The 24707-nt window shown below is 39.2% G+C and overlaps 1 protein-coding gene and 1 pseudogene across 2 annotated transcripts in view; one reads left to right on the plus strand and one right to left on the minus strand.

The window, feature by feature from the left end:
• Positions 1 to 24707, minus strand: part of KLHL32 (kelch like family member 32) — a 224330-nt gene that overhangs the window by 36711 nt on the left and 162912 nt on the right. For both annotated transcript variants that reach the window (XM_060114789.1, XM_060114788.1), the window contains one exon: positions 16079 to 16805. In XM_060114789.1, the coding sequence (XP_059970772.1) occupies positions 16079 to 16805 (727 nt within the window). The remainder of the gene's footprint in view (positions 1 to 16078; positions 16806 to 24707) is intronic.
• On the plus strand, positions 23695 to 23803 carry LOC132500440 (U5 spliceosomal RNA; annotated as a pseudogene).

The following is a 24707-nucleotide window of genomic DNA, read 5'->3' on the forward strand; positions in this document are numbered from 1 at the left end:
ATGGTGGAGAGGGTGTGGAGAAAAGGGAACCCTCTTGCACTGTTGGTGGGAATGTAAATTGATACAGCCACTGTGGAGAACAGTATGGAGGTTCCTTACAAAACTAAAAATAGAATTACCATATGACCCAGCAATCCCACTACTGGGCATATACCCAGAAAAAAAACATAATTCAAAAAGACACATGCACCCCAATGTTCATTGCAGCACTATTTACAACAGCCAGGTCATGGAAGCAACCTAAATGCCCTTTGACAGACGAATGGATAAATAAGATGTGATACATATATACAATGGGATATTACTCAGCCATAAAAAGGAACAAAACTGGGTCATTTGTAGAGATGTGGATAGATCTAGAAACTGTCAAACAGAGTGAAGTAAGTCAGAAGGAGAAAAACAAATATCGTTTATTAATGCATATATGTGGAACCTAGAAAAATGGTACAGATGAACCGGTTTGCAGGACAGAAACAGAATCACAGATGTAGAGAACAAACGTATAGACACCAAGGGGGGAAAGTGGCGGGGTGGTGGTGGTGGTGGTGGTGGTGGTGGGATGACTTGGGAGATTGGGATTGACATGTATACACTAATATGTTTAAAATGGATAACTAATAAGGACCTGCTGTATAAAAAAATAAATAAAATAAAATTCAAAAATTCAAAAGAAAGAAAGAAAAAGAAAATACCAATGTCAGTTTTTATAGAACTGGAATAAATAATCCTAAAATTTGTAACAAACTACAAAAGACCCCAAATAACCAAAGCAATCTTAAGAAAGAAGAACAAAGCTGGAGGTATCACACTCCCTAATTTCAAACTGTACTACACAGCTATAGTTATCAAAACTGTATGGCACTGGCATAAAAACAGACACATAGATCAATGGAACAAAATAGAGAGCCCAGAAAGAAAGCCATGCTTCTTTTGTCAATTAATCTATCAAAAAGAAGCTAGAAATATACTTTGGGTAAAACACAGTCTCATTGATAAATGGTGTTGGTAAAATTGGACAGGTACATGCAAAAGAACGAAATTAGACCACTTTCTTACACCATACACAAAAGTAAACGCAAAGTGGATTAAAGGCTTAAATGTAAGACCTGAAACGCTAAAAACTCCTAGAAGACAACATAGGCAATACACTCTTTGATATCACTCTTAGCAATATTTTTGAATTTGCCTCTTCAGTCAACGTAAACAAAAGCAAAAAAAAAAAAATAGGACTATATCAAACTAAAAAGCTTTTTCACAGCAAGGGAAATCATCAACAAAACAAAAAGGCAACCTCTTGAATGGGAGAAGATATTTGCAAATGATATATCCCATAAGGGGTTAATATTCAAAATATATAAATAACTCACACAACTTAATATCAAAAAATAGACAATCTGGGGCTTCCCTGGTGGCGCAGTGGTTGAGAGTCCGCCTGCCGATGCAGGGGACACGGGTTCGTGCCCCGGTCCGGGAAGATCCCACCTGCCGCGGAGCGGCTAGGCCCGTGAGCCATGGCCACTGAGCCTGCGTGTCCGGAACCTGTGCTCTGCAATGGGAGAGGCCACAACAGTGAGAGGCCCACGTACCGCAAAAAAAAAAATATATATATATATATATATAGACAATCTGATTGAAAAATGAGCAGACGACCTGAACAGATATTTTTCTAAGGAAGAAATACAGATGGCCAACAGACACATGAAAAGATGCTCAACATCACTAATCAACAGGGAAATGAATCAAAACCACCTCACCCATGTCAAAATGGCTATTATCAAAAAGACAAGAAATAACAAGTATTGTCAAGGATGTAGAAAAAGGGGACTTTTGTGCACTGTTGATGGGAATTTAGGTTGTTGCAGCCACTATGGAGAAGAGTATGGAAATTCCTCAATAAATTAAAAACAGAACTACCTTATCATCCAGTAATTCCATTTCTGGGTATTTATCCAAAGAAAACGAAAACACTAATTCAAAAAGACATATGCACCCCTATGTTTATGTTCATTGCAGCATTATTTACAATAGCCAACACATGGAAGAAACCTAAGTGTCCACTGATGGATGAATGAATAAGGAAGATGTGATATGTGTAATGGACAGCCATAAAAAAGAATGAAATCCTTATATTTGTGACAACACAGTTGGATCTAGAGGGTATTATGCTAAGGAAAATAGTCAGACCAAGAAAGACAAATACTGTATGATTTCACTTACATGTAGAATCTAAAAAACAAAGCAAACGAACAAACAAAACATAACAAACAGATTCATAGATACAGAGAACTGGTGGTCACCAGAGGGGAAAGGGGTGAAGGATTGGGTGAAATAGGTGAAGGGGATTAAGAGGTACAAAATAAGTCATGGGGATGTAATGTACAGTATAGGGAATACAGCCAACAATACTGCAATAACTTTGTATGGTGACAGACTTACCATGGTGCTCATGGTAATGTATATAAATGTTGAATCAATATGCTGTAAAACCTGAAATTACCATAGTATTATATGTCAAATGTACTTCAACTAGAAAATTAAAATAAAAAATAAAAAATAACTTTAAAATGTGTACTATTATAATATTGACCAAGGTGGCCTTAACATTCCTCTCAGCTTAACTGAACTTTAGACAGGCTTCTTCCTGTCTCTGGCCCCTGACCTCCCTTTACTTACAGCATTTATTTTAAAAAACTTGCAAATTCTTTCTCTCTGCCTCTTTGAGATATAAATCATTTAAGAAGCTTCTTGCAAATTTTACAACCCAGGAATATCTTCCTCAAAGACCTGGGAGCCATGCCATTGAGATGTTATCATCAAGGAAGAGAATGCTCCTATCTCCCAGTTTCTGTGGAGGCTAGGAGCCTAACTCCGATGGGTACAAATCAGCAAACACAAATGGCCTAACCGCAGAGAAAAACATTTACAAACTTAGGGTAAATGAATGTGCTCAACACATCACACTGATCAACCTTCTTCCAAAAGTACTTCAGTATATTTCTACCAGCTCACCCCAGTGCTGAAAAACCCTACTGTTTTTCAGAGGAGTTGATTTCAAACTGCATTCTGGTCTCTCTCCTCTAGTGCAATAGTCTTGAATAAAGTCCTCCTTGTCTGTTTAACTGTGTCCACTATAATTTTTGCTTTGGCAGTTCAAATACTTTGAATGGGTCACTACTATCAACTCCACGGCCAGAAGTCAAGTCAACCAGACCCAAGAATTAGTGCATCAACTTAACTAAAGTGTGATAATCAATCAGTACTAATGGAAACATAAAGGAGAGGGAATCTGTCCAGGCCAATCATTACTCTCTTATTCAGTCCCAGTAAGGAGAGTATATCTTTCATGTAATTGACCATAGCTATTATTAACTGGAAGGCTTTTTTTTTTAAAGTTCTCTCTGAAGCTTGCAACCACTTTTAAGATCAAGGAAAGTTTTGTCTACAGAAGAAATCCATAAAGAACAGAGAGGAATGAGTTTCCTGCCCTCAAATAAAGTCTTCTCTGGATTTCTCACTAAATGTCTCATTTTTAAAGATGAAATTAAAGAAAAGGATAACACACTTAAGAAAGCTGAGGCTGAAATGCCTACATAGAGTCAAAATGTATGTCAAAATAAATACAGAGGTATGTTTGCTTCCCCCCCAACCTTCTTGTTTTTAAATCTAATTAAAAATGGAATGTCCAATAATTCTTTCTTAGCATAACTATGGAAGAATAATCAAATCTATTGAAATCTCACAAGTTTTCAGGGCTAAAATGACTGCCAAGTGCTTCTGATCTGGGCCATAACCACCAGATTAACGTCCAGCTCGCCTATAATTATTTCTCCAAATGAGAGGGAACAGAGGTGAACTCCCCCCATTATTTTGAAACTGTGACAGTTTCTCTACTTGTTTTAGAAATATGGGACAGAATTAATATCTACTGCAATAAACTATCTGTTTATGACACTATTTGAAGATATTTACACTACAATATGTATCAGACTCTGCCCTTTATAGATTAAATGTATAATCAATGGATTAGAATGCAGCTATTGCATCCTTTCTCCCAAGCACGGCACACCATTTATCTTCATGCTTTTCAGAATTACTATTTACTGTCTTCCACAGATGCATTTATAATACAGTTTTTTCCCCCTTAATCTGCACTCAGTAATTAGATTCCTTACCCTTACATACAAATTTTCACTCACATGACAATATTTAGAAATGAGATATTGGGTTACTAGTTGGGGGTAAAAATAAAAGTCCTAGTTAGTTACTTGGTTGATTACTTCTAGAATGTTAAACCGCAGGAGGTGACTACAAAACCAAGTGCTGTAACTTTTGCCAAATCAGGATTACAAGGGAAAACCTTAAGAATTGGTTCTATTGCTTTCCCCCTTTGAAATAACTTACAAATGAGCATATAAATAAAAAAAACACTTCTTCTCAGTACAAAAGATAAATTTTAAAAAAGCATCCACGTTTGCAGCCCACATTTCTCTAGCAATGTTACCCATTTTCAGAGCTTTATCATTACATTCCCTTCACATAACACTCTTTACTTTTAGATTAATCTTCTGAAATGAGATGCTAAGGATTTGCATACAGATTTGACTATACAAAAATAGATATGGAATTATTAATAGTCTCTATATGTTTTAATTTATCCTAGACTGGAGTACCCTTGCCTGCAGCAGTATTCCTGGCTTTGAAAGTCATCAAGCTGATTTGTCTGCTCTGGGTTATGATGCCACATGCTGCTATACTGCCCCCTGCAATCAAAGCACTTGCGAAGACAGATTCCATGCCTTCCTCTACTGAGTATATTTTATAGATTGGCAGTTTTGATCTCCCTCCCCCACCCCAGGAGGGATAATCTGCATCTTAACAGCTTTCTATAGATACATCTGTCATTAAATATGCCATCTCATATCAGCATCCGTTTTTAAAGCCAAGTTTTCCCTAACTTTGAAGTGCCACAGTCAAAGTTAAGACTTTTCAGCCAAAATTGAAAATGAACAATCCTGTCTTATACTTCTGAACTGTGACTTAAAGATATATGGCAGGTTCCCCCAAAGTCAAATAAGTCTTTAAAAACTGCCAGAAGGAATGAAAAGTTACCACCAAGCTACCAGCAGGGAGAAATGCTTTCTGTCATCAAGACAAGAGTAAAGCATTTTTCTTAAGCTTCCCTGTTCAACTCCCCACAAAACATTGTGACAAATGGATGAGTGCATGCCAAGGAGATGACAGGTGACTGCCAAACAAACAACCTCTGTTTCCACTACTGAGAGGTCACCAACTCCTAAACTCGTTGTGTTCAAAAGCAACAACTAGCCAATGCTGACAGTGTCCATAAAATAGTGTTTAGGAAAACAGCTCTCAATATTCGTTGGCCAGGGTAGCTCAAGTCTGGTGGCTCTGCTAATTTTTCTTCTTTTTTCAGGGATAGAAACACCTCTGTTGATAAATAGAGAGTCCTACACTAAACTCTTTAGTAGAAAAGAGTGGTACCTAATGCAGTGCTAGTACCCTTACTGGAACAGAGCAGGATGCAAAGAACTGAACGTGTCCATGCTCTTAGGGAAGATGCTCCAGGCTGGAATTCTGTGAGCCAGTTCAGGATTGTGGCAAACTATCTTGAGTTCTCTGCAGCTCTCTTGGAGGCCTGCAGTGCCAGCTTCACACTAGTCTAGGGGGTGCATTTCAGCAAAATGTGTGCCGTCAGCCTCCACCCCCAGCTCCTTTAGGACTCTATCCTTGGGGAGCCATTTAACAGCCAAGTTCATGTCCTCACATGCAAAATGGAGACAGTGAGACCTCTCTCATAGGTTTCAGATGAACAAGAGTACTCGGTAAAGAGGCCAACCATACGGGAAGTTTACTACAATAGTGTAGTAGTGGGGCTTCCCTGGTGGCGCAGTGGTTAAGAATCCGCCTGCCAATGCAGGGGACATGGGTTTGATCCCTGGCCCGGGAGGATCCCACATGCCGCGGAGCAACGAAGCCCGTGAGTCACAACTACTGAGCCTGTGCTCTAGAACCCGCGAGCCACAACTACTGAGCCCGCGTGCCACAACTACTGAAGCCCACGCTCCTAGAGCCTGTGCTCCACAACAAGAGAAGCCACTGCAATGAGAAGCCTGCGCACCACAACGAAGAGTAGCCCCCGCTCGCCGCAACTAGAGAAAGCCCGCGTGCAGCAACGAAGACCCAATGCAGCCAAAAATAAATAAATTTATAAATTTATAAAAAAAAGTATGAGATTAGATCACTCCCTAACACCATACACAAAAATAAGCTCAAAATGGATTAAAGACCTAAATGTAAGGCCAGACACTATCAAACTCCTAGAGGAAAACATAGGCAGAACACTCTATGACATAAATCACAGCAAGATCTTTTTTGACCCACCTCCTAGAGAAATGGAAATAAAGACAAAAATAAACACATGGGACCTAATGAAACTTCAAAGCTTTTGCACAGCAAAGGAAACCATAAACAAGACGAAAAGACAACCCTCAGAATGGGAGAAAATATTTGCAAATGAAGCAACTGACAAAGGATTAATCTCCAAAATTTATAAGCAGCTCATGCAGCTCAATAGCAAAAAAACAAACAACCCAATCCAAAAATGGGCAGAAGACCTAAATAGACATTTCTCCACAGAAGATATACAGACTGCCAACAAACACATGAAAGGATGCTCAACATCTTTACTCATTAGAGAAATGCAAATCAAAACTACAATGAGATATCATCTCACACCAGTCAGAATGGCCATCATCAAAAAATCTAGAAACAATAAATGCTGGAGAGGGTGTGGAAAAAAGGGAACACTCTTGCACTGCTGGTGGGAATGTGAATTGGTACAGCCACTATGGAGAACGGTATGGAGGTTCCTTAAAAAACTACAAATAGAACTACCATATGACCCAGCAATCCCACTACTGGGCATATACCCTGAGAAAACCATAATTCAAAAAGAGACATGTACCAAAATGTTCATAGCAGCCCTATTTACAATAGCCCGGAGATGGAAACAACCTAAGTGTCCATCATCGGATGAATGGGTAAAGAAGATGTGGCACATATATACAATGGAATATTACTCAGCCATAAAAAGAAATGAAATTGAGCTATTTGTGGTGAGGTGGATGGACCTTGAGTCTGTCATACAGAGTGAAGTAAGTCAGAAAGAGAAAGACAAATACTGTATGCTGACACATATATATGGAATTTAAGAAAAAAAATGTCATGAAGAACCTAGGGGTAAGACAGGAATAAAGACACAGACCTACTAGAGAATGGACTTGAGGATATGGGGAGGGGGAAGGGTAAGCTGTGACAAAGTGAAAGAGCAGCATGGACATATATACACTACCAAACGTAAGGTAGATAGCTAGTGGGAAGCAGCCGCATAGCACAGGGAGATCAGCTCGGTTCTTTGTGACCGCCTGGAGGGGTGGCATAATGATGGTGGGAGGGAGACGCAAAAGGGAGGGGATATGGGAACATATGTATATGTATAAGTGATTAAATTTGTAAAATAAAATTAAAAAAAAAAAAAATACTGCAGTAGTTTGTTTATAAAAATTTCTTGTCACTTTCACAAATGAGTATGTATGGAATATTGAAAAAATAAGTATGAAATACTGAATTAATGAATGAATGAATTTTGTAGTCTGAAATAGATTCCTTATAGTTCTTTTTTCTAATAACCACAATTACTGGCTGGTTTATAAGGTATCAAAGACTTTTTCCTTGTTTAATAGTTTAAGCATCTCCTCTGTAAATTTGCTCCAATTCTCAAAAGACTAAAAACTTTACACTCATAGTCTAATTATCAAAAGCAGTAGGTGTGAGTTCATATGAGTCATTTTTTAAGAGCCAAACTCATTAATATTCCTTGATAAAAGGGACACCATGAGAATATTTACAACGAATGCAAAAATAAACTTTTTATTATCTATTTTTACATGATATTAAACCATCCATATTTTGGGAGTGTTAATAATGCTACATAAACAATTAAAGCCAAGAATCTTTCTACTAAATTAGCATCTTGAATAGAAGCATACTTAATCCAGGCATCAAATTAAAACTAGTATCCATATTATTTCTGTCACACTTGAGGAAACCACACAAATGGATGGGTTATTAATATATTCAAAATCCACAAAGGAAGTCTCAAATTTACAAAATATCTATAAAGAAAAGGTTGATGCACTTGAAAATATAAATTATATTTATGTCACCTAGAGTGAACAAATATAAACTTGTAATCCAAAATATGTAAAGTATGCACCATGTGTTATTTTAAATAAGTGAACTAATAAATGATGGTAAAATCTACCACATGCAGATGTCAGCTGACCTTTAAAATCTCAATAAAATTTGCTCTAACTCCAATTCTTCATTCTGTAGAAAGTTGATATCCTGCCTCCAAAGATTTCTGAACGCTCCTAGCAGGGTTAAGTTCTCAAGGTCACATCTGCCTGTCTCTAGTGTCCTGGTTTTGCTGTGTTCTTGTTGTATCTTTTTCCTCTTTCCTGCCATCAACCAAATTCTTCAGCCATTCCCCATTTCCATAAAGTAGCTTTAATTTTCTTCTCTCCTCTTGGGAATAAAGAAAATGACATATTTCTCATATTCTTAGATGGAGCAATTCAGCTCACTCTTTTTTCTACCTTCTTTTTCTAGATTCATCTAGACAGACACAAATGGATCATATAAACAAAGACTGTAATCACCATGAGAGGAATCTTAGAGCCAATGGGTGTTTTTTTAACTACTTAAACTACCAATTTTAAAGGCCACTAGACTACTATATTTTAATATGCAATCCTTTCAGAAAACAATGTTCTCATCTAAACCAATGTACTTTAGAGTACCTCCATATTATCACTGTTTCTGTACGCTTTTTTTTTTTTTTGCGGTACACAGGCCTCTCACTGTTGTGGCCTCTCCCGCTGTGGAGCACAGGCTCCGGACGCGCAGGCTCAGCGGCCATGGATCACGGGCCTAGCCGCTCTGCGGCATGTGGAATCCTCCCAGACCAGGGCACGAACCCGTGTCCCCTGCATCGGCAGGCAGACTCTCAAACACTGCGCCACCAGGGAAGCCCTCTGTATGCATTTTAACTTTATATTATTGTTTATGTTTTAGAAACTATACTATAGAAACACAAAAAGGAAGACATTATATAGCTCAGCTCTGTGCCCGAAGAAAGATGGTCAGTTAAACAATTAAAGACAATCAAATGATTACTGATTCTACACAAATCTACAGGTATGATTACTCTTCTATGTATCATTTACTTTCAGTCATGCCATTTGGAAGTTCTTTTTACAATACAAGCACCTGTTTTGAGACCTTTGTTGTAACTGGTTTGTGAGGTTTCGTGGAAAAAGTATGGTTTTCAAACACCAGAGACACAGAGATCAAATTCCAGCTTTGTCAAATACTTGCTGTGTGATCCAGAAAAATCATTTCACCTCTTTAAGCCTCATCTCTTGAGGAGCAGTGTGAGGGGAAACCAAGTGCTACTTTGGAATAAAGGGAAGTCAGTTTAGGATGAAAGCTTTGATAATTATTTTGGAGAATGTAGGTGATCCGACTGCTTTCTTCAAACCACTGAGCTCTTTTAAAAGGTTTGTAGAATGGTTCATTTCAGTTTGGCTTCCATTTCAGTACAATACTGTAATGGTTTTGTTTTCATCTCTTTCAGATGGAGAGTAGTAAAGGCTGGGGCAGAAGTGAAAACAGAAAAGAAAAAGTAACTGCTGTGGCCAGCTGGTTGCTGGGATCTGAAGCAACAAAGAAGATTTTACTCTTAGTGGAATTCCAGTCCACTAGGAAGTTTTAAGTGGAGTGTCAAGCTATGAAGCCCGAAGCCTCTCCCAGGGGCAACAAACAGACCCTCTCCGATACCCGCTCCCACAACACGACACACTTATTTCTCCCTCAAGCAAACCTTAAGTCCTTGACCCTCACCTAACTGGGATCCCAGCATGCTGAACTCTTCCAGTAGGATCCTCTGGGCTCTTCCCAGCCTAAAAACCTTCCATCATGAGTGAATCCAAGGATTTTCCCTCTCCAGTTCTCTGCTGAGCACCACCAAAACACAGAACAGAAATTTGCAAACTGGGATACCATAATTTCGTGGTTTCCAACTTAGTGTGGGCTCTGACGCAACTTTGTTAAACATGTCAGTTCCCTCTGTTTTCTCTCGGCAGCTTTTCCCAAGGCCACTCTCCTCAGGCCCTCTACCTGGTCCTGACACGGCACGATCTACACAGACAACCCCGCCCCTCCCTTGACTCCATGGCAAGGACCCTCTGCAAGTCCCTGCCCCTCCTCTCTGAGCTTACCTAGGTCCACATCCAGCATTGCCTCCTGCCCTGGAGCTGGAGGGGTCTCTCTTCTTCCTGTCCAAGACTGAACCCCTCCCAAACTCCCTCTGGCCTCTTCGGGGCCCTGCGTCTGTGGTCAATATTGTTACGCCCCAGACTTATCCCCATTCCTGGTACCTAGGAGCTGCTCTCAGCATTTACCAACCAGAGGACGCCCCTACTCCCTTCACTTCAAATTCACTAATTCCCCTTAGCTACAGATGTGCTTAATGCGCTCACATCCTCAAAAACAGTTCCCTCCTTTGACCCTGGATTTCCTCCGTAGCTACTCTCTCTTCTCTCAGCCAAACTTCCTTCTTTTTCTTTCCTTCCATCTTTCCTCCTTTTTTCTTCCTAAAGCCAAAATGTTATTTATTAATTTATAATGAAAAATACGGGAACTTCCCTGGTGGTCCAGTGATTAAGACTCTGCGCTCCCAACGCAGGGGGCACGGATTCGATCCCTGGTCGGGGAACTAAGATCCCATGTGCCATGAGGCGTGGCCAGGAAATTAATTAATTAATTAATTAATTAATTAATTTTTAAAAAAGAAAAAGAAAAATATGGCTGTCACCCGGACTGAAGTATGTGTGTACCTAGAAACAGCACAGTCTCTCCCTGTCGGCCAGAGCACAATAATCGGAAAGTTGCTGGGTAAGCTCAGGTTCAGGGAGCCAAGTTTAGATGAAATCCCAGCTTTGTGAAAAGGTGGCCTATGTACCTGCAGCTGTTACTTCCTCAGCCTCCACCCACACCTTCAACCACTGCATTCTAGCTTCCACCTTCTTCCGCTCTCCGGAAACCGCTTTCACTGAAATTACCAAGCAGTCCCTGACTGAAACTGCAGAGGAGGCATTCTGGACTTAGATGTCCCCACAGTACTGGACACGTCTCACGCACCCTTCGGCTTCGGCTTTGGTTTCTACACCACGCCTCCTCCTCCGGCCTTGCCCGTCGCACATTCTCAGCTCCTTCCTTAGCTCCCCCTCCTCTGCGCCCTCCTGGCCAGTGCTTCCCCTTGCACACCACCTCTGGCCCCTCTGTGTCCTCATACTCTCCACCGCCTTCTCATCGCGCCTGATTTGCTGCCAGAAACTCCTCACATCCATTTGTTCTGAGAAACAGGAGGCAAGGTTCTATCTCTGAGTTTGAGGAGAGTGAGGGCATTACAGCTGGTGAAGGAGAGTGGATGAGACCCTAGTGGCAGGATGTAGAGAGGGCTTGGGGGCTGAGTGGATACATGTGCCAAGCCTCCTGTCAGCTGGCCTCCTCCCACCGGGCTCAGCTGCCTGGGTACAGGCACAAAGCGAACCATTGGGTTTGCCCAACAGTGTGTGCCTGCCAGAGGGCAAGAGAGTTATTGAAATGGCTGCACCATGAAGCCCAAGCCTGAGCACAGGGAGGGGTAAATGGGCAAGTGGGAAGCAGCCAATGGACCTGAGGCCAAGGGAGGCTGAAGGTGCCACAAACTTCTGTGAAGCCTCTCGTGCCCCTGCACTGATTACTTCCTGCTTCACACTACTTCTGTACCTTGTAAAGCTGTCTATCATCACACCCACACACACCACACACTTTACTGTAATCATCCGTTTAAAAGCTGTGAGCCCGGACTTCCCTGGTGGTGCAGTGGTTAAGAATCTGCCTGCCAATGCAGGGGACACGGGTTCAAGCCCTGGTCCCGGAAGACCCCACATGCCGCGGAGCAACTAAGCCCGTGCGCCACAACTACTGAGCCTGCGCTCTAGAGCCCACGTGCCACAACTACTGAGCCCGCAAGCCACAACTACTGAAGCCTGCGTGCCTAGAGCACGCAGCAAGAGAAGCCACCGCAACAAGAAGCCCGCACACCGTGACGAAGAGTAGCCCCCGCTCACCGCAACTAGAGAAAGCCCACACAGCAACGAAGACCCAACACAGCCATAAATAAATAAATTTATTAAAAAAAAAAAACAAAAACAACTATAAGCCCCGGCGTGGGACCTGTCTTTGTGGCTCCCGCACTGGCCTGGAACAAGACTCAGGGAGGTGAGGAAACTTGCTCAGCATCTCCTGGTTGGTTGAAGTGGATCAAATTTCACACTTGCATGTGCCCTCAATCTGTGACCTCAGAGCACCACAGTCAGCCTCTGCCATGCCCCCATTAGTTCCTAATATGTTGTATACAATTTTTTTAGATGCAAGTAAAATGATATTTGCACAGTAAAGTTACAGCCATGGCATTTTTTAAATGTTAATGATGCTTTATACCGTTCTAATTGTAAAGTTCCTTTAGTAGGTTTGAATAAATTAAAGTTACTTAAAATGGAGCAACGCAAACTTCATCTAAATTTAATCAAGATGAAAATAAATATATCTTCTAGGGAGTTAAAGAAGCCCTAACAAATGTTCTTTCATTAGTGAAATACCTGAAAAACTCTTTGATTGTCAGCTCCTAGAGGGCAGGAAGTGTGTCTGCTGAATTATTCTTATTTATCTATGAACCAGCACTGACTTTAATAAAGATGTAGCATTCACCAAGAGAATCAAGAAAACACTAAGTGCCGCTTTTGAGGAAATGCAGTATCATTTGTCTTATTATTGCAGTTTTAAAGCACTAATTTTGTGGATAGCTTCCTATTATCCTGCTGCCATTTGACAAAAATGAAAAGGTAAGTTATTCTGCAAGATGAGCTCAGGATTCATTTTCACTCACAAAAAAGGATCTTTTTAGTAGTTCACAAACAATACCTTACAATGGGGAGCATACCTTTTAAAGCACAACGGCAGGATATTTAATGCTTATTTTACTTCAGTATTGTGAATTTCAAGTAGAAACGATGTGGAGCATTTGTGAATTGGGTCACGATGTCAAATGCTAGAGGAGCCTGTAAAATCTGACTATCTCTAACATCTTAAATTACATGCTAATGGGCATATCTATACAGCCTAGTTTTCTGAATTCATCTTTGCCTGTCTCCTTTTTAAAACCACGGACAGGTTTCCAGGTATCCTGACCCTAAAATGGACAGAGACGGGGAGAGGGTATGTATAGAGAGGGAGCACACTGGAAATATCGAGTCCCTAAAGAAACATTCATTTTGTGTTCTGTGGAACAGAAATAAGCTCCCCAAATCCACATCCTATAATCCTTACTACCTTCACCTCAGGCAAAGCTTACAAAATACCAGAAGGATGCCAATGACCCAATCCCCCATCAATTAAACTGGAAATATTTAATTATTTGGTAAAGGATAAGGAATAGCCTCAAACATTTTCGTCTGCTCCAAAAAAAATCAGGGTAACACTTCTAAATCAGAGATAGGGTAAAATATACCTGTCTTTTTTTTTTTAAGGAGCCCATAGCAACCCCTCCCTATCCCTGGTTAGATTCACAATTGATTTATTGTAAGCTGAGCCAGAGGAAAGAGGCAGACGACTGAAGGTATTAGAAATGTCACTGGTGATTTCCTCTTCTTTCCAATTAAAGGTATAGTACTGTACACAGGGAAGTGAGTTTTTCATCTCAAGTACACAGTAGGGAGAATCAAACCTGAGAAAATTGTGATTGTTTTCATTAAGTATGGTTAACACAGGCAGCATATATTAGTGCAAAAGAAGAACAAAGGAAATGTATTTCCTTTCATAGTAGGGGAAAAACAAAGTGATAGCAGTATGGACTGTAATAAGTTGATGCATTTAATACAACGGAAAAGGAAACATACAGACCCATATATGGAAAGAGAAGTCAGCTTGATACCAGGTTGACAGATCTAGCCAGGCAAACGTAAGTTTCAGTGCTTTCTTAAGGCCTCACTAAAGATGGTATTAAGTAGTCATATTTTGAAGACTATGTAAGGGAAACTCCAGCACTTTTCTTAAAAGCTAGTTTTATAGCCCCAAAATAAAAGTAAGTAAGGAATAATTATTAAACTAATTATGAGAAACGTATACAAAATTTAGAAAATGCAATGCAAAATTTAGGAGTGCAGTACCTTAGCAATGTATGAAAACTAAATGAGTCAAAGGAAGGGATGTAAGTTGGAATAAAATATAAATTATACTGATTTCATAAATCCATCACTGTTTTGTTATCTAAGTCAAGTACAGATCTGTTCCTTCTAATAGCAAGGATTTATTTGCAGCCAAGTTTAAGGTCTCTTCAACAAATCTAACAGGATACAGTCCTGGTGGCTTTTTTCTTAAATACTGAAATGTATACTTAAAGAAAAAGGAATAAGTCACCAGATAAATGAGGTCTTTATCTAAATATATCTACATATACTAACATACACACTCATATCTAATGTTTATTTGGTATACAGGACCAGTAATTGTTGGATACACCTCATTTATCCTTTCTTGGTCCCAACCTTAACTTCATTCATTAATTATTGAGCACTTAAACCCAGACATGAGCTAGGTTTCTTCAATAAAAATCAGTGAATTGCCAATAATTGAGGCACTACCCAGAGCAGCCAAGACTACAGCTGTATCCCTAGTCATTGAGGAGAGTAGAAGGAAACATGGGCAGAGTCCAGTGAATTTACTCTAAGTGCAAGGGGGAATTTTGTCCGAGCAGATGTTAAACTAGAGAAGATTATTCAAGGAAGCTTAGAAGTCTTCACAAGTATACTTAAAAGTGATTGTTTCTTCTGAGTACAAACATCTCAAAGTTACTCTTAGTAATTAAGTTGTTTGATTTTTTTATTCCTCTTTGTCCTTGACATAGAAATTCAGCGAGATCCATCTGGGTCTCAAAATGAGTATCCTCCAGCTGAGAAAAGATGCAACTTTCTTCCCTAATAGGCAAACCTTTCAAAGGAGGACATTTGAGGACTTTCCAATAATAGGATTGGAACCACAAGGTGATAATGTGATGTCAATAACACATGCCTCACAGGCTCCTCTGTGCCAGTGAAAAGTCAGTCATGAGGGGTTGGAAGAAGCATGTGGGTGTGAGTGAAACAAGACTGGCAATGAGTAGATAACTGCTGAAGCTGGGTTATGGGCACATGGGATTCATTATACTAGTCTCTCTCCTTTCTTCATAATCAAAAGGCTTCAAACAAAACCAAAGGCAAAAAAAAAGTAAACTAAAATAATCAGAACCCCCAAATAATCAGGAAGAATGGGAGAGTAAATAGGAATAAAGGATTGGGATGGCATGAGTAACTACAATTCGCAGATAACAGGAAAACATTATTTTAGCCAATAACTGAAATCCCTTCCCTCAATGCACAGCATGGCTCCTACCTGGATCTATTCCCATTGCTTTACTCATCCAAATGGATTAACTGGGCTTTTACTTCGCCTGCCCTGTCTTTGATAGACTGGCTCCTACTCAGGCAGCCCAAGGTGAAAGGAAAAGCCAAGGACCTGGATAAACCACAAGGTCTGCAATACAGTCCATGAATATCGAAAACTGACAATCTAAACAATAGAAGGTTTGGTAGAAAAAGTGATGTGATAGGCCATTCATTTCCATCTTGAAATTTTACTCCACTCATCACTCAGAAAGTCACAGAAAGGTCAATTACCTCCCCATACACTGCTCTCTATAGAATGGTGCTCAATAAATGACTGTTAATTAGCTAAAATGGCATCCTTGGCCGAATCGTTCAGATACACATGGCCACCACTACCAAAGCCTGACTTGTCAATTTATGCCACAGTGAAAGTGGTTCGTAATAAATCCAATGTATGAGGCATGTTCTACCTGATATCCAAAGAAGACCATCAGCCACATAGCCAGCGTGACAGGAGAGGGACCGGTCAAAGGGCTGGACGAAAGTCCACTTGTTCTTCTTGGGGCAATATCGCTCAACGGTCGGCAGGACCTGGCGCAGTTCATTCCTGCCCCCAGCTGCATAGAGGTACTCATCCATGGCTCCCAGAACGAAATGCTCCCGGCAGTTTTTCATGGGTGCTATCTCTGCCCAGGAATTACTGCGGGGGTCATAGCGACAGGCAGTCCTCACGGCACACGTCCGGCCGCTGGCGTGCTCAACTTCCCCTCCTGCTACAAACAGGAAGTCCCCCATGACTGCCACACAATGGTGGCTCCTTCCCACGGGCATGGGAGCCAGCTCACTCCAGTTGGCAATGGCAGCTATGAGGGCATTCTCCTGGTCCACGGGATTGAAGTACCGAAGTTCCTTGACTTTACAGACCTCACGCTTCTTCCCACCGATGATGTACAGAGTATCTGACTGGAAGCGCGGTTTGGTCCTGCGAGTCTGCCACACGGGCTGTGCATAGATGCTCTGGTGGTACTCCAGGGCCTCGTTGACGAGAGCTGTTGCGGTCTCACTTGCCTGGACGAGGGGGTGGGACAGGGCAACTGTATGGAGAGTGTCCACGTCCATCAGGCCAAAGCGGATGTACTGCAGGAGCTCATCCATGTACTGGTAATGGCAGCTGTGTTCCAGCCACCTCACAGCTAGCTGAAACACAGGCAGGGAGGTGGAGAGAGCACGAAGGTAAGAAGGAGCCGAAGCAACGTGGCACAGAGGCCGGCCTCCATGTATTCCTTCAGACTCTTAATAACACTTCTATTTTTTCTTACAAACCACAGAACACTCAAACATTGTTACACCCAGCTGAGGGATTTTTTTTTCCTTTCCACATCAGCAGAGACACAAAAGAACTCAAAACACTGTTGGAGAGATTAGGAACAATGTCAAGCAACACGGACAAGACTTAAAGGATCACTTGAGGTGAACAACAGTTACTTTTCAAAGAATGAGAATAAGATTGTGAAATAGCCTGTTCCCTTAGGTTTCACGCATAAGATGCTTGGTTCGCCCCACCACCAGGATATGTCAACGGTGAGCCATGTCATCAGTTCAAGCAACATATGTCAACCTGTGAGTCAAGGTGCTGTGTCAATACGAGTAATGTGAGAAAATATGTGATCATCTGAGACCACAGGGTGCACTTGAGAGAAAATCAATACGACACTAGTAGCAAGATTTAGAAAGAAAAAGGACTTTTTCCCCCCCTGCAACTTTTGTAGGTATATCAGTCAGGAAGCAAGAGAAGAAAAAGGAAGATTGCAATCTAACAATTTATTTTATTTTTTCTCAACTAGTTTTCATCTTGAAAATAGTTGTTGTTTGTATGTGTAAGATACGGGCAATTTGTTAGAGCCATTTTCATAAAAACAGGATACAGAGGAGATTATCTTTGTGTTATGGACACAAGAGCAGAATGTAATCCTAACCTTTTTGATTAGGTCTAGATCTCTTTCAAGAAGGAAAGGGGTAAGAACTTTCGGCTACAGATAAATAGAATTTCTTAAAACTAAAGCAGGTGCATTAAGTCATAAATAACAAAATTGAATAGTAGTTTAGAAAATAATATCAACAAAAATCCAATTCATGTTATGGAGCACCTGAAGTAACTTAATTAATGTGACTTAATATTTAAGTTTGGCAAAGCTTTCCACACATCAGCATAGAGAAGTATATCTAATATCTCCAGTCAACATATTTGATAGAATTTATTCTTAGCAGTACCTATATTAAACTAGATCTCCTAAGCAATATAAATGTGGACCTGAAGCAATTAGCATAAAAAAAGTAAAGAAAATACTGAATAATTCTGCTGTGTTTTACTTGCTTTCTGACCAGTGGAATTGGGGTTCTGGGCTTCCTTTTTCAGCTGATTCATTGAACTGGGAAAAATGTCTACGGAGAAGACAGAAAGAAATGTAGTGCCCTCAGACCATTACTCCTTGACAAATGTGAGCTGGGTTTTCATCCTTGTGAAAAGGATCACTAAACTGTCTGAAGCATTAGATGATTTCAGGCTTTCAGAGTTTCTGTATCCATTTGACAAATGGCTCTAAAAGGCAAGGCATATTTTGGGCATGCCTTTTTAGTTTTCCAGATGAAGAGAATGTAGCAAGTGAATTTGCTTCCAATATATACTGAATTGCATCTCTAAATGAATAATGAGTGAAGAGAAATGGAAAAAGAATGTCACTGGTTGCCAGGTAGCCTACGGATGCCACGGAGGCAGACACAATGGAGGGCAGGTGAGTGACACTCTATGGCTGTTCTTTTAGAAACTAGTATTTTTTATTTAAATAAGATACTAACCTGATGAAAAAAAAATTACCTGTGTATGGTAACACAGTAATAATCAAAGATAGTGCAGAAGAAAAATGTCACTCATCAATCACCAAGTCTCTGCCGGAAGTGGAGAGTTTTCCCACAGGCAACATCCTGGTTTTTCTCCACCCTAATTTTAGAAGTTTCAAGAGATGGGTTCCAATTAGAATTCTACAACTTAATAAATGATTTTCCATTCTTTGCCCATAGAGCTTTCAAAAGTTTTCAGGGATAAAGTCATCCCACTCAAGGTTACTCCTTATGCACAAAGTAAAATTTTCTGAAACTTAATCTTTCATATTGCTCCTAAATTGAGTAATTCCAGATGGTACTGCTTTGTTTTGTAACGAATTTCTTAGCATCCTGATATCCTAATGTTTCTGCATCTTGCATATGGATACTACAGGAAAAAAGCACTGGAGAAAGAGCAAATAAACATTCATGTCTCTATAGCCTCTTTTTATAGCACAGTGCTGCCCATTTAATTACTTTTCTCCTTCCTCATAAATCAGTTCTTCCTATGCCCTAATCAATCTTCTAGCCCATCTCTTAACACTCTCTGATTTACCTTTATCTTTCTAGCAAAGAGTGTCACTTACTGTATGAAAGATATACAAGCCACAACTAGACTCTGCCTTTAAGAAAATTTCTAAGGAATCAAACTAGCAGTGGAACAGTGACCACTGTTACCTATCTCTGATTCATTTCTGGCTTTCTGTCTACTTATCACCCCTTATGTCACAATATCATGATGGTTTCCATGTTCAATTTCCCCAAATACTATGTATTACAAAATATTTTGTGAACATACATTTAATTTGCATTTTCTGGGATAATGTTTATCTTATTTATTGCCAGTATGTTTAACTTCTCACATTTTTCATATAATTTTCACACATTTATTATTTATAAATATTTTCAGACTATACAAGTCATTCATACTTGTTGGGTTTATCTTTTCTCCAGATCAAAGGTAAATATAACTTACAATTCTGCCAACTTTGAACCAATCTCACCTGGATATAGTATTATTTACAGATTTAAATCCAGTGCTTCTCAAACCTAACATGTGCATGAATTACCTGGTGTTTCTGGGCAAAATGCACATTTTGATTCAATAGGGAGGAGGAGGAGGATTGCAAGTCTGCATTTCTAACAATCTCCCAGGTGAGGCATATGCTGCTAGTCCATGGACCACGTTTTGAGTAGGAAGGTTTTAGACAGATTCTCATTTATGAGACTGTAAATTGCTGCTTTATAAGAGTAAACGAAGTCTGTTGTTTCAAATTTTAAAAGGCTTAAATTAAATGAAGTTTAAGTAGGATGCTTTAGTAAAGATATAGGGCATGTGTAGCTAATACCATAGGTAAGACAGCATATTTCCTTTGTAGTAAGATATGGGTAAGCTCTTACTATGGGTAAGACAGCATATTTTGAGATCTTGGCTCTATAAATCCACAGCTGATTCTGATAGCATAAAGGTAAGTCATATAAAAACTCTGTGCAGTTTTGCTTTTGCAATAATACATAAACAAAAGTAAAAGTGTTACTGTACTCAGTTTTTACTTTGGTGAAAATATAAAAGAGAAAAATCACTGAAATCATGGATAACTCTTACTTATCCAAATAATGGAAGAAATGTCAAAGAAAATCCAAAACAACGGGCCACCTCAAAAACACTTCTATACCGTGAACCTCTCCAGAGCACTATTCATTGCCATGTTGAATTAAGGGCAGGGTGGTAGAGGCAACCGTGGAGCCCATTTTAAGAGGTTTAGAAACTACAGTAAACAGAAGGCTGATTCATCATCAGGGCATCATGGAACACAAAGACCACAGGTAGCTTTGTAGTGTATTTTGGGGCTTAACGTTTGAAAATGTTTATTCTGAGAACTTTTGGCTTTTAATGATACTACACTTAGAAAGCATAACCCAGGGAAGGCTAAAATCCTATTCTATCTTACTTATTCTGGCACACTGACATCCCCATCAACCTAAACTCTAGAATATTTTAATTGGGTGGTGGTGGGGGGGAATGGAGCATATAGTGAAAGTTTTATCTCAGACCCTTTAGGTGACAAAGCCAGCAACAGTGGAAAAGAAATCAAGGATTCAGTTTGGGAGGGCAGATCAAAGAGTACTTAGGGAACAGGGCAATTAGGCAAGATGTTTCCTAAACCATCTGAAACACAGGGACTGTCATCTGCAAAGACTATAGGAGATCTCCCAAGCACCCTACCTAACCCAATCTAGTACATCTTACCCTGAGGGAGAATTGTTCCTTCCTAAAAGGAGCACTGGCTACAGCTTCTTCCAACGTCAACTCATCTCATCCTCAGAGTCTTGATAAGAACAGTGTCTGGCATGTAGTAGGCTAAACATAATTGTTGCAGAATGGAAAATCCTTTATAACCATTCTTGGGCTATTTGTCATATTTCTCTTGAACCAACAACATCAGTTCCTTAATATATTTATCTATCTATCACAGTCTTCATTTTCCTATTTTATTATCTCATCTTTGTGGCTTTCCTATAAAGCCCTTATAAGCTCACAAAACTCCCCACAGCAGCATGCGATGTACTGGACTTACTTATGTAAGACCCTTGTTTTACTCCCTCCATAACTGGTGCTGGTCACCTCTATTTGACATTCTTGGCAATGCAATGAACATCGTAATCCGTTAACCCTCAAATATAAAGTATTAGGGCAAGAAGAAACTTTAGAGTACTTTTGGTTCAAGCTTCTCAATTTTACTAGTAGAAATAAAATCCAGACAAGCTATTTGACTTACTGCAAGTCATGCAGCTGATTAATGGAAAAGCTGCAACCAGAAATCCAGTTTTCAAGTTATATAATGTGTTCTATTATATCATATCATTATTTTTCCATCAATAATTATTTTAAGATAGAATCCAAGCACTCAAAACCAAATGCACTCAAAACCAAACTTAATGTCCATATTGTCTATATTAGAAAACTAAAGTCTGTTTTTTAAAAATGTATACTTTGCTTCTAGATAGGTGACGATATTTTTCAATGAGCCTCATTTACGGATTACTTTTGTATAAAAACCACGCATTTAATTGAATGGATTAAAGAGCTTGTAAGTAAAGAATAAGTCTTTAGGGGAAAGGGCATCCTTTGAGTATTGAATTATTGTTTCACTTTTTATGGGAATATGTATTTATACTCTAGGTTATTCCTTGTTAACTAAACCTGGCTCAAAAATATATGGAAAATAATCCCTTCCTTTTAGTGTTCTCAGTGTATCCCCACTGACTGCTATTCTGTGAATAGAATATATAATACATAATACTAAATATAAAAGTATATAATTTTAAATTATGCAAAATTTTCTCTAATTCAATTAAAATATATAATCTACTCATATGTATTTCAGAAATATGTCAATTATATAAAAGAATGTTACATTCCTAATATTATAAGCCCTCAAGTTATGATCCAAATTCCTTTACTGTTCTTGCTCAAACACACCCAGATAGAAGCTGCTGTTCTAAACTCTACCTCTGCTTATATATGTCCATACGTATGTGTACTACCCAACGTGACCCCGAAGCAATGCCAAAACAATAAGAAATTTTACACTCACATATTTCCTGGAAAATATATGAATGATGAAGTCATCTCAAATCCAAGAATACACATTAATGCACTCTTCCATAAAACTGCCTTTATATCTTGCAAACATATATTAAAAATGCCCTTTACAAAAGCAGTTCTCATCAGATGAGTGATCAAATGTCTTTAACTAATGCTGACAAAAGATAAAGCTCTTACAACACTGTTGAAAAGCAGTAACTATTTCTTTCTCTTGGTTCACAAGAATTCTTTTTTCACTGAAGAGGGTATTCTCATCACAGAATTCCTCAGTCAGAGCTGAATAAGCAAGAACCGGTATTTTTGCCCACAGTCTGATTCTGCCCCCTTGGCCTGGGCCAGCTATAATTACTCTCCTATTTTAAAACCTGGTTGCAGACAGCTTTGCTGAAGGGACAAACTGAGCCCCGCTTTTTGCAGGAGCCCATGCTGTGAAGGCACAAGTGTCTAGATCCTTGCCAGTCCTGTCATCCCACTGAGATAAGCCAGGGCACCAGTCTCCCCTCAGTGTCCAAAAGGCAACACAAGTTCCACGGTTCTGCAAATTCAGAAAGGAACAAAGGAAGGGCACAGGAACAAATAAGCAACCACCTGGCATTCCTGAAGCTCCATCAAAGAGCCTGGGTTGTTAAAGAGCACTTGAGCAACAAGGAGTGGGGAGCCATGAGAGAATGCGTTAATAGAATGATTGACAATGCAGAGACAGAATTTTTCCTTTCCAAACAGAGGATCAAGGATGCTCACCATCTTCTAATCCATGTCCTCAAAGGGAAGTTGCACTGACTATTATATATTGCATTCAAGTACACTATCTCATATATTATTTTATAATGCCTTAAATTCAAATAAATGTAAACATAAAACTTTAGCAAGATACCCTTTTAATATTATAAAGTTTCTTTAGATGATAAATGTGGAAAGTTTCCCTCCTGTATGTGAACAGGTGTTGAGACTTGCCATGTTAAACTACTGATACATGGAATCTCATTTCTTTAACGTGAGTCATGTTAAAGCTCTAAATAGTGACATATTAAACCAGAATAATGACTGACAGAGAGAGGAAAGTTCATATTAATAAAAAAGTGCACAAAATTTTATAGCCCTACTCTCTTCTTTGAGACCAAATGAAAGATTTCTGTTCAAAAAGGCAACATTCCTATCAAAAGACACCAGAAACTAGGGACATAAGATCAGGGTATGTTGCTCTACCAGAACAGTGAAAACGGTAAAGTGGAGGAATATTAAAAATTAAAACAGTGCTCACTTGAGTGCTATAATTAAAACTGTGTCAACATTTTGCTTGTAAAACAGATTTTTCAAGGGAGGTTGTACATTAACCATTATAGCTGACTACAAACTTATATAAGACACAGGCTATTTTTTCCTCTAAGAAATATATTTCAATAGAATAAAATCTGATGCAGTCCCAGGTTCATATACTGTCAGAAAGAAAAACCTGACAGATTTTAAAAAGAATATTCAGTTTAGTAGATATGATAATAACACATATTCTTTCATTGTTCATTTAAAATTTTATGAAGCTGGAAGACTGACAAATGCTCTTATTTTCACCTTTAGCAAAAAATTTGTGCTTTGATAATACTCTGGTTTCTCTTCATATTGCATAAATCTTTTGCCATTTACTAAAGATTTCCGTGGAAAAGAACAGTTATGAGGGTTTTTTTCAGGGGGTTAAAAAAAAAAACATGATGTATACAACTTACTCTCAAATGGCTCAGGAAAAAAAAAGCACACGTGTGCGTGCGCTCTCTCTCTCTCTCTCTCTGTTTAGATATCTATCTATTCTCCTACTACATATATCTACAGATATTTATGGATAGATAGATATCTAGAGAGTGAGACAGAGACAGAGAACATATGATAAAGCAAATGAAGTAATTTACTTAAGAAATGAGCAAATCATATGGGTGTTCTTTACTATTCTTATTCTTGCAACTTTTCTATAAGTTTGAAATTATTTTTAAATAGAAAATTCAAAGAACAAAAAAGTGCTGATAACCATCTTTAATACATTTTTTTTTTCAAAAAAGTACATACTGCCAAGCATCAAAAGCAGGAGCCCTTGCAATCAAGGATGTCTCTTTCCCGTAGACAGCGATAAACACACAGGAAGGGAGGAATCACAAGGAAACCTGTCCTGAGGCATGCCACATTTAAGTTCCAGGTATTTGTGAGGACAAATACAAGTGACCTGAGTTGGTTCAGTCTTATAACACAAGGCGATTTTTTAAAAGGTAAATTGTGTATCAAGATGAAGAGAAAACAAAGATAGGAAAAGAGATGAGGTTAGTATACTGTGATGTCTTTTCCACCTCGAGAACTGGCCACCAATTTGAGCTGATCTTTGAAAAGTCAGTACAAAGAACAGCAAGAGTATGTAGCCGACACTGGACCAGTCATTTGGCTTCTCATCTGTAAAACGAGTGAGTTGATGAGAGAGTCTCTTTAATCTCTAGTATGTATGTCACTTACAGATCCACCAAAAAGTAATATTTTAAAGTAGAATCCTCATATACACACTACTATATATAAAATAGATAACCAACAAGGACCTACTGTATAGCATAGGGAACTATACTCAATATTTTTTA

Source organism: Mesoplodon densirostris, chromosome 12, assembly GCF_025265405.1.
Source record: "Mesoplodon densirostris isolate mMesDen1 chromosome 12, mMesDen1 primary haplotype, whole genome shotgun sequence".
NCBI classification, from domain to species: domain Eukaryota; kingdom Metazoa; phylum Chordata; class Mammalia; order Artiodactyla; family Ziphiidae; genus Mesoplodon; species Mesoplodon densirostris.